The sequence below is a fragment of the Oncorhynchus keta genome, unplaced genomic scaffold, assembly GCF_023373465.1.
Source record: "Oncorhynchus keta strain PuntledgeMale-10-30-2019 unplaced genomic scaffold, Oket_V2 Un_contig_18216_pilon_pilon, whole genome shotgun sequence".
Classification (NCBI taxonomy): domain Eukaryota; kingdom Metazoa; phylum Chordata; class Actinopteri; order Salmoniformes; family Salmonidae; genus Oncorhynchus; species Oncorhynchus keta.
This window is the reverse complement of record NW_026280801.1, coordinates 1,283-11,386: the sequence shown is the minus strand read 5'-3', so window position 1 is coordinate 11,386 and position 10,104 is coordinate 1,283. Positions and strand designations below refer to the sequence as shown.

General features: G+C 45.2%; 1 protein-coding gene and 1 long non-coding RNA gene across 2 annotated transcripts; both read left to right on the top strand.

Annotated features, from left to right (window-relative positions):
• Nucleotides 1-3,174: 3,174 nt before the first annotated feature.
• Nucleotides 3,175-4,183, top strand: LOC127920053 (2-oxoadipate dehydrogenase complex component E1-like; the record flags this gene model as incomplete). Its single annotated transcript, XM_052503886.1, has 2 exons — nt 3,175-3,372; nt 4,017-4,183. Coding segments are annotated over 2 exons (239 nt in total), but the record flags the coding sequence as incomplete, so codon positions are not given.
• Nucleotides 4,184-4,386: 203 nt separating this feature from the next.
• On the top strand, nt 4,387-5,690 carry LOC127920054 (uncharacterized). Its single transcript, XR_008104936.1, has 4 exons — nt 4,387-4,456; nt 4,813-5,003; nt 5,086-5,209; nt 5,446-5,690. It is a non-coding gene; the product is annotated as an uncharacterized LOC127920054 (long non-coding RNA).
• The last annotated feature ends 4,414 nt before the right edge of the window (nt 5,691-10,104 follow it).

Below are 10,104 nucleotides of genomic sequence, written 5' to 3'. Positions count from 1 at the left end.
TTTATTTTTTTATTTTTTTATTTTTTATTTCACCTTTATTTAACCAGGTAGGCTAGTTGAGAACAAGTTCTCATTTGCAACTGCGACCTGGCCAAGATAAAGCATAGCAGTGTGAACAGACAACAGAGTTACACATGGAGTAAACAATTAGCAAGTCAATAACACAGTAGAAAAAAATGGGCAGTCTATATACAATGTGTGCAAAAGGCATGAGGAGGTAGGCGAATAATACAATTTTGCAGATTAACACTGGAGTGATAAATGATCAGATGGGCATGTACAGGTAGAGATATTGGTGTGCAAAAGAGCAGAAAAGTAAATAAATAAAAACAGTATAAAAACAGTATGGGAATGAGGTAGGTGAAAAAGGGTGAGCTATTTACCTATAGACTATGTACAGCTGCAGCGATCGGTTAGCTGCTCGGATAGCTGATGTTTGAAGTTGGTGAGGGAGATAAAAGTCTCCAACTTCAGCGATTTTTGCAATTCGTTCCAGTCACAGGCAGCAGAGTACTGGAGCGAAAGGCGGCCAAATGAGGTGTTGGCTTTAGGGATGATCAGTGAGATACACCTGCTGGAGCGCGTGCTACGGATGGGTGTTGCCATCGTGACCAGTGAACTGAGATAAGGCGGAGCTTTACCTAGCATGGACTTTTAGATGACCTGGAGCCAGTGGGTCTGGCGACGAATATGTAGTGAGGGCCAGCCGACTAGAGCATACAAGTTGCAGTGGTGGGTGGTATAAGGTGCTTTAGTGACAAAACGGATGGCACTGTGATAGACTGCATCCAGTTTGCTGAGTAGAGTGTTGGAAGCCATTTTGTAGATGACATCGCCGAAGTCGAGGATCGGTAGGATAGTCAGTTTTACTAGGGTAAGCTTGGCAGCGTGAGTGAAGGAGGCTTTGTTGCGGAATAGAAAGCCGACTCTGGATTTGATTTTTGATTGGAGATGTTTGATGTGAGTCTGGAAGGAGAGTTTGCAGTCTAGCCAGACACCTAGGTACTTATAGATGTCCACATATTCAAGGTTGGAACCATCCAGGGTGGTGATGCTAGTCGGGCATGCGGGTGCAGGCAGCGATCGGTTGAAAAGCATGCATTTGGTTTTACTCGCGTTTAAGAGCAGTTGGAGGCCCACGGAAGGAGTGCTGTATGGCATTGAAGCTCGTTTGGAGGTTTGATAGCACAGTGTCCAATGACGGGCCGAAAGTATATAGAATGGTGTCGTCTGCGTAGAGGTGGATCAGGGAATCGCCCGCAGCAAGAGCAACATCATTGATATATACAGAGAAAAGAGTCGGCCCGAGAATTGAACCCTGTGGCACCCCATAGAGACTGCCAGAGGACCGGACAGCATGCCCTCTGATTTGACACACTGAACTCTGTCTGCAAAGTAATTGGTGAACCAGGCAAGGCAGTCATCCGAAAAGCGAGGCTGTTGAGTCTGCCGATAAGAATTTGGTGATTGACAGAGTCGAAAGCCTTGGCGAGGTCGATGAAGACGGCTGCACAGTACTGTCTTTTATCGATGGCGGTTATGATATCATTTAGTACCTTGAGTGTGGCTGAGGTGCACCCGTGACCGGCTCGGAAACCAGATTGCACAGCGGAGAAGGTACGGTGGGATTCGAGATGGTAGGCTAGTTGAGAACAAGTTCTCATTTGCAACTCGATCTGGGCCAAGATAAAGCATAGCAATTCGACACATACAACAACACAGAGTTACACATGGAATAAACAAAACATAGTCAATAATACAGTAGAACAAAGAAAACAAAAAAGTCTATATACATTGGAGGTGCAAATGAGGGTAAGATAAGAGAGGTAAGGCAAAAAATAGGCCATGGTGGCGAAGTAATTACAATATAGCAATTAAACACTGGAATGGTAGATGTGCAGAAGATGAATGTGCAAGTAGAGATACTGGGGTGCAAAGGAGCAAGGTAAATAAATAAATAAATACTGGATGAGATAGGTAGATAGATGGTCTGTTTAAAGATGGGGTATGTACAGGTACAGTGATCTGTAAGCTGCTCTGACAGCTGGTGCTTAAAGCTAGTGAGGAGATGTGAGTCTCCAGCTTCAGAGGCTTTTGGAAGGAAAGACAACCAAAGGAGGAGGAAGTGGCACAGGGGGTGACCAGCGATATATACCTGCTGGAGCGTGCTACAGTGGATGCTGCTATGGTGACCAGCGATATATACCTGCTGGAGCGCGTGCTACAGTGGATGCTGCTATGGTGACCAGTGATATATACCTGCTGGAGCGCCTGCTACGAGTGGATGCTGCTATGGTGACCAGCGATATACCTGCTGGAGCGCGTGCTACGAGTGGATGCTGCTATGGTGACCAGCGATATATACCTGCTGGAGCGCGTGCTAAAGTGGATGCTGCTATGGTGACCAGCGAGATATACCTGCTGGAGCGCGTGCTACGAGTGGATGCTGCTATGGTGACCAGTGATATATACCTGCTGGAGCGCCTGCTACGAGTGGATGCTGCTATGGTGACCAGCGATATATACCTGCTGGAGCACGTGCTACGAGTGGATGCTGCTATGGTGACCAGCGATATATACCTGCTGGAGCGCGTGCTACGAGTGGATGCTGCTATGGTGACCAGCGATACTGCTGAGCACGTGCTACAGTGGATGCTGCTATGGTGACCAGCGATATATACCTGCTGGAGCGCGTGCCACGAGTGGATGCTGCTATGGTGACCAGTGAGCTGAGATAAGGCGGGGCTTTACCTAGCAGAGACTTGTAGATAACCTGTAGCCAGTGGGTTTGGCGACGAGTATAAAGCGAGGGCCAACCAATGAGAGCATACAGATCGTACTGGTGGGTAGTGTATGGGGCTTTGGCACTGTGATAGACAACCCATATGAGTTCTGTTATACTCACAGACATCATTCAAACACTTTAAGAAACTTCAGAGTGTTTTCTACCCAAATCTACTACGAACTTCTGACTTCAACTGTGTGTGTGTGCGTGCGTGTATATATCGATGTGTGTGTGTGTGTGTGTGTGTGTGTGTAAATAATATAAAAACTGGGAATTATGATATCTTTAACATATTTCAAGTATATCTTTTTGGGAATTAGAATCGGTAATATACGGGAACGTCAATACATCGGTAATATCTCACTCTGTGTGTCTTCTCCCCTCTCCAGGTAAGATGGTGGGCTGTGCGGTGATCCATGTGAACGGTGATGATGCGGATGAGGTGGTGCGAGCCACGAGGCTGGCGGTGGAGTACCAGAGACGCTTTAGGAAGGATGTTATCCTGGACCTGCTCTGCTACAGACAGTGGGGACACAACGAGCTGGGCCAACCTCCTTCACTAACCCTGCCATGTACAAGATCATCCGGTAGGTCGTTGACTTCTTACTGCCCTCGGAGGTATTTAACAATCAATTCATTTATTCATTTATTTATCCCAACCAGGTAGCCTAAATCATTGAGAACTAGATTAAGGCAGCCCCCCCCCACTCCTCTCTGATTCAGAGGGGTTAAATGCAGAAGACACATTTCAGTTGAATGCATTCAGTTGTACAACTGACTTGGTATCCCCTTCTCTAATTCTCTTTGCAACAAGATGGTTGCTGATGTTTATTTCCTTGAACTGTATACTTGATTACAGTATAACAATGGCCTGTATACTTGATTACAGTATAACAATGGCCTGTATACTTGATTACAGTATATCAATGGCCTGTATACTTGATTACAGTATAACAATGGCCTGTATACTTGATTACAGTATATCAATGGCCTGTATACTTGATTACAGTATATCAATGGCCTGTATACTTGATTACAGTATATCAATGGCCTGTATACTTGATTACAGTATATCAATGGACTGACCATGAAGCCACCTTATCTAATCTTTTCAAACAACACCTCATCAACTCTAACCTTCCTAATATATAGTATTTGCTTTCGACTGTTTGCCCTTATATAGCCTTGATTACAGAACAATGTCCAAATGACATCAAATACCTCCCCCCAGCTCCAGGAAGAGCACCCCAGACTCTTACGCTGACCAGCTGATCTCAGAGGGCCTGATGACAGAGGAGGAGCGTGTTGCCATCAGGACAGCCCACTACGGCATGCTGAACGACAAGCTGACTAACATGACCTTCTACAGCCCTCTACCCATGAACCTGCAGGTAACATGACCCTCTACAGCCCTCCACCCACCAGGTAACATGACCCTCTACAGCCCTCTACCCATGAACCTGCAGGTAACATGACCCTCTACAGCCCTCTACCCATGAACCTGCAGGTAACATGACCCTCTACAGCCCTCTACCCATGAACCTGCAGGTAACATGACCCTCTACAGCCCTCTACCCATGAACCTGCAGGTAACATGACCCTCTACAGCCCTCTACCCATGAACCTGCAGGTAACATGACCCTCTACAGCCCTCTACCCATGAACCTGCAGGTAACATTTTTTTTATTTTTTTATTTTTTATTTCACCTTTATTTAACCAGGTAGGCTAGTTGAGAACAAGTTCTCATTTGCAACTGCGACCTGGCCAAGATAAAGCATAGCAGTGTGAACAGACAACACAGAGTTACACATGGAGTAAACAATTAGCAAGTCAATAACACAGTAGAAAAAATGGGCAGTCTATATACAATGTGTGCAAAAGGCATGAGGAGGTAGGCGAATAATACAATTTTGCAGATTAACACTGGAGTGATAAATGATCAAATGGTCATGTACAGGTAGAGATGACCCTCTACAGCCCTCCACCCACCAGGTAACATGACCCTCTACAGCCCTCCACCGACCAGGTAACATGACCCTCTACAGCCCTCCACCCATGAACCTGCAGGTAACATGACCCTCTACAGCCCTCCACCCACCAGGTAACATGACCCTCTACAGCCCTCCACCCACCAGGTAACATGACCCTCTACAGCCCTCTACCCATGAACCTGCAGGTAACATGACCCTCTACAGCCCTCTACCCATGAACCTGCAGGTAACATGACCCTCTACAGCCCTCTACCCATGAACCTGCAGGTAACATGACCCTCTACAGCCCTCTACCCATGAACCTGCAGGTAACATGACCCTCTACAGCCCTCCACCCACCAGCCCTCCACCCACCAGGTAACATGACCCTCGACAGCCCTCCACCGACCAGGTAACATGACCCTCTACAGCCCTCTACCCATGAACCTGCAGGTAACATGACCCTCTATAGCCCTCCACCACCAGCCCTCCACCCACCAGGTAATATGACCCTCTACAGCCCTCCACCCACCAGCCCTCCACCCACCAGGTAATATGACCCTCTGCAGCCCTCCACCCACCAGCCCTCCACCCACCAGGTAATATGACCCTCTACAGCCCTCCACCCACCAGCCCTCCACCCACCAGGTAACATGAGCCTCTACAGCCCTCCACCCATGAACCTGCAGGTAACATGACCCTCTACAGCCCTCCACCCACCAGCCCTCCACCCACCAGGTAATATGACCCTCTACAGCCCTCCACCCACCAGCCAATATGAATATCTACAGCCCTCCACCCATGAACCTGCAGGTAACATGACCCTCGACAGCCCTCCACCCACCAGCCCTCCACCCACCAGGTAATATGACCCTCTACAGCCCTCCACCCACCAGCCCTCCACCCACCAGCCAATATGACCCTCTACAGCCCTCCACCCCAGCCCTCCACCCACCAGGTAATATGACCCTCTATAGCCCTCCCCCCCACCAGCCCTCCACCCACCAGGTAATATGACCCCTACAGCCCTCCACCCACCAGCCCTCCACCCACACCAGGTAATATGACCCTCTATAGCCCTCCACCCACCAGCCCTCCACCCACCAGGTAATATGACCCCCCTTCAGCCCTCCACCCACCAGCCCTCCACCCACCAGGTAATATGACCCTCTATAGCCCTCCACCCACCAGCCCTCCACCCCAGGTAATATGACCCTCTATAGCCCTCCACCCACCAGAGTAACATGACCCTCTACAGCCTCCACCCACCAGCCCTCCACCCACCAGCCCTCCACCCACCAGGTAATATGACCCTCTATAGCCCTCCACCCACCAGCCCTCCACCCACCAGGTAATATGACCCTCTATAGCCCTCCACCCACCAGGTAATATGACCCTCTACAGCCCTCCACCCACTAATCTGCAGGTCTGTGATGTGAAATAATTTAAAATACTTTAGCTGGGCTTGATTGAGTTTGCGTCGTCACGATGAACCAATAGAATATGTTGACACCACAGGCAGATTAAAGCAAACGCTCAAAATATGTGACCGTTTGTACCGGTCTGGTGACGAGAGCTCCCTGGGGTGTTGAGAAACGGAGCAGAATACATGTTTCTATTGTTTGCTGTAGCAAATAGACTAATACAGTTGTATTGTTGTTGTTGTTGTTGCAGGGCGCTGGGGAGGTCTGGAGGAGCCCCAGGCCAGGGTCACTCACTGGGACACCGAGTGCCTGCTCCCCTGCTGCAGTGCGTAGGGGCCAAATCTGTGGAATCCTCGAAGGAATCCAGCTACACAGTCACTTGGGAAGATGCGTGGCGGTAATAACAATTATAGGATATATATATATATATACTTACATTTGTGTGTATTAGGTAGTTGTTGTGGAATTGTTAGATTACATGTTAGATATTACTAACACGGTTCGCAACAATACAGTGCTTTTCTTTTGTGTGAACAATTATTGTTTTTTCTTGCATATCCTCGACAATTACAGTCTCAAGATACAATACACATGTACAGTTCAATAGGAGAAAACAAACAAAGGAAAGTAAACAATGCCGTACAAATGAAAAAGGACAAAACCGATTTTGAAAAACCAAATACAGTATGTTTCCTTTTTTTGCACTATTGGTTAGAACCTGTAAGTAAGCATTTCACTGTAAGGTCTACTACACCCCTGTTGTATTCAGCATTTCACTGTAAGGTCTACTACACCTGTTGTATTCAGCATTTCACTGTAAGGTCTACTATACCGGTTGTATTCAGCATTTCACTGTGAGGTCTACTACACCTGTTGTATTCGGCATTTCACTGTAGGTCTACTACACCTGTTGTATTCGGCATTTCACTGTACGGTCTACTACACCTGTTGTATTCAGCATTTCACTGTAAGATCTACTACACCTGTTGTATTCAGCATTTCACTGTAAGGTCTACTACACCTGTTGTATTCAGCATTTCACTGTAAGGTCTACTACACCTGTTGTATTCAGCATTTCACTGTAAGGTCTACTACACCTGTTGTATTCAGCATTTTCACTGTAAGGTCTACTACACCTGTTGTATTCAGCATTTCACTGTAAGGTCTACTACACCTGTTGTATTCAGCATTTCACTGTAAGGTCTACTACACCTGTTGTATTCAGCATTTCACTTATAAGGTCTACTACACCTGTTGTATTCAGCATTTCACTGTAAGGTCTACTACACCTGTTGTATTCAGCATTTCACTGTAAGGTCTACTACACCTGTTGTATTCAGCATTTCACTGTAAGGTCTACTGCACCTGTTGTATTCAGCATTTCACTGTAAGGTCTACTACACCTGTTGTATTCAGCATTTCACTGTGGGTCTACTACACCTGTTGTATTCAGCATTTCACTGTAAGAGTCTACTACACCTGTTGTATTCAGCATTTCACTGTAAGGTCTACTACACCTGTTGTATTCAGCATTTCACTGTGAGGTCTACTACACCCTGTTGTATTCAGCATTTCACTGTAAGGTCTACTACACTGTTGTATTCAGCATTTTCACTGTAAGGTCTACTACACCTGTTGTATTCAGCATTTCACTGTAAGGTCTACTACACCTGTTGTATTCAGCATTTCACTGTAAGGTCTACTATACCTGTTGTATTCAGCATTTCACTGTAAGGTCTAGGCATTTCACTACTACACCTGTTGTATTCAGCATTTCACTGTAAGGTCTACTATACCTATTTGTATTCAGCATTTCACTGTAAGGTCTACTACACCTGTTGTATTCAGCATTTCACTGTACTATACCTGTTGGCATTTCACTGTAAGGTCTACTACACCTGTTGTATTCAGCATTTCACTGTAAGGTCTACTACACCTGTTGTATTCAGCATTTCAATGTAAGTCTACTATACCTGTTGTATTCAGCATTTCACTGTAAACTATACCGGTTGTATTAGGCTACTACTACTACTGTTATATTCAGCATTTCACTGGAGTCTACTACAGTTGTATTCACCTGTTCTACTACACCTGTATATTCAGCATTTTCAATGTTGAGGCATTTCACTGTACTACTACCTGTTATATTCAGCATTTCACTGTAAGGTCTACTATACCGGTTGTATTCGGCATTTCACTGTAGGTCTACTACACCTGTTATATTCAGCATTTCACTGCTAAGGTCTACTATACCGGTTGTATTCGGCATTTCACTGTAGGTCTACTCCACCTGTTGTATTCTGCATTTCACTGTAAGGTCTACTCCACCTGTTGTATTCTGCATTTCACTGTAAGGTCTACTATACCTGTTGTATTCGGCATTTCACTGTAAGGTCTATATACCTGTTGTATTCAGCATTTCACTGTAAGGTCTACTCCACCTGTTCTGCATTTCACTGTAAGGTCTACTATACCTGTTGTGATACGGCACATTTCACTGTAAGGTCTACTATACCTGTTGTATTCGGCATTTCACTGTAAGGTCTACTATGCCAGTTTATTATTCAGCATTTCACTGTAAGGTCTACTATACCGATTTATTATTCAGCATTTCACTGTAAGGTCTACTACACCTGTTGTATTCCCGGCATTTCACTGTAAAGGTCTACTATACCTGTTGTATTCAGCATTTCACTGTAAGGTCTACTACACCTGTTGTATTCAGCATTTCACTGTAAAGGGTCTACTACACCTGTTGTATTCAGCATTTCACTGTAAGGGTCTACTACACCTGTTGTATTCAGCATTTCACTGTAAGGTCTACTATACCTGTTGTATTCCAGCATTTCACTGTAAGGTCTACTATACCTGTTGTATTCAGCATTTCACTGTAAGGTCTACTACACCTGTTGTATTCAGCATTTCACTGTAAGTTCACTGTGGGTCTACTACACCTGTTGTATTCGGCATTTCACTGTAGGTCTACTACACCTGTTGTATTCAGCATTTCACTGTAAGGTCTACTACACCTGTTGTATTCAGCATTTCACTGTAAGGTCTGCTATACCTGTTGTATTCAGCATTTCACTGTAAGGTCTACTATACCTGTTGTATTCAGCATTTCACTGTAAGGTCTACTACCTGTTGTATTCAGCATTTCACTGCTTAAGGTCTACTATACCTGTTGTATTCAGCATTTCACTGTAAAGGTCTACTATACCTGTTGTATTCAGCATTTCACTGTAAGGGTCTGCTACACCTGTTGTATTCAGCATTTCACTGTAAGGTCTACTACATCTGTTATATTCAGCATTTCACTGTAAGTTCACTGTGAGGTCTACTGCACCTGTTGTATTCGGCATTTCACTGTAAGGTCTACTACACCTGTTGTATTCAGCATTTCACTGTAGGTCTACTACACCTGTTGTATTCAGCATTTCACTGTAAGGTCTACTATACCTGTTGTATTCAGCATTTCACTGTAAAGGTCTACTATACCTGTTGTTGCAACATTTCACTGTAAGGTCTACTACACCTGTTGTATTCAGCATTTCACTGTGAGGTCTACTATACCTGTTGTATTTCAGCATTTCACTGTAAGGTCTACTACACCTGTTGTATTCAGCATTTCACTGTAAGGTCTACTATACCTATTTGTATTCAGCATTTCACTGTAAGGTCTACTACACCTGTTGTATTCAGCATTTCACTGTAAGGTCTACTACACCTGTTGTATTCAGCATTTCACTGTAAGGTCTACTACACCTGTTGTATTCAGCATTTTCTGTAAGGTCTACTATACCTGTTGTATTCAGCATTTCACTGTAAGGTCTACTACACCTGTTGTATTCAGCATTTCACTGTAAGGTCTACTACACCTGTTGTATTCAGCATTTCACTGTAGGAGTCTACTATACCTGTTGT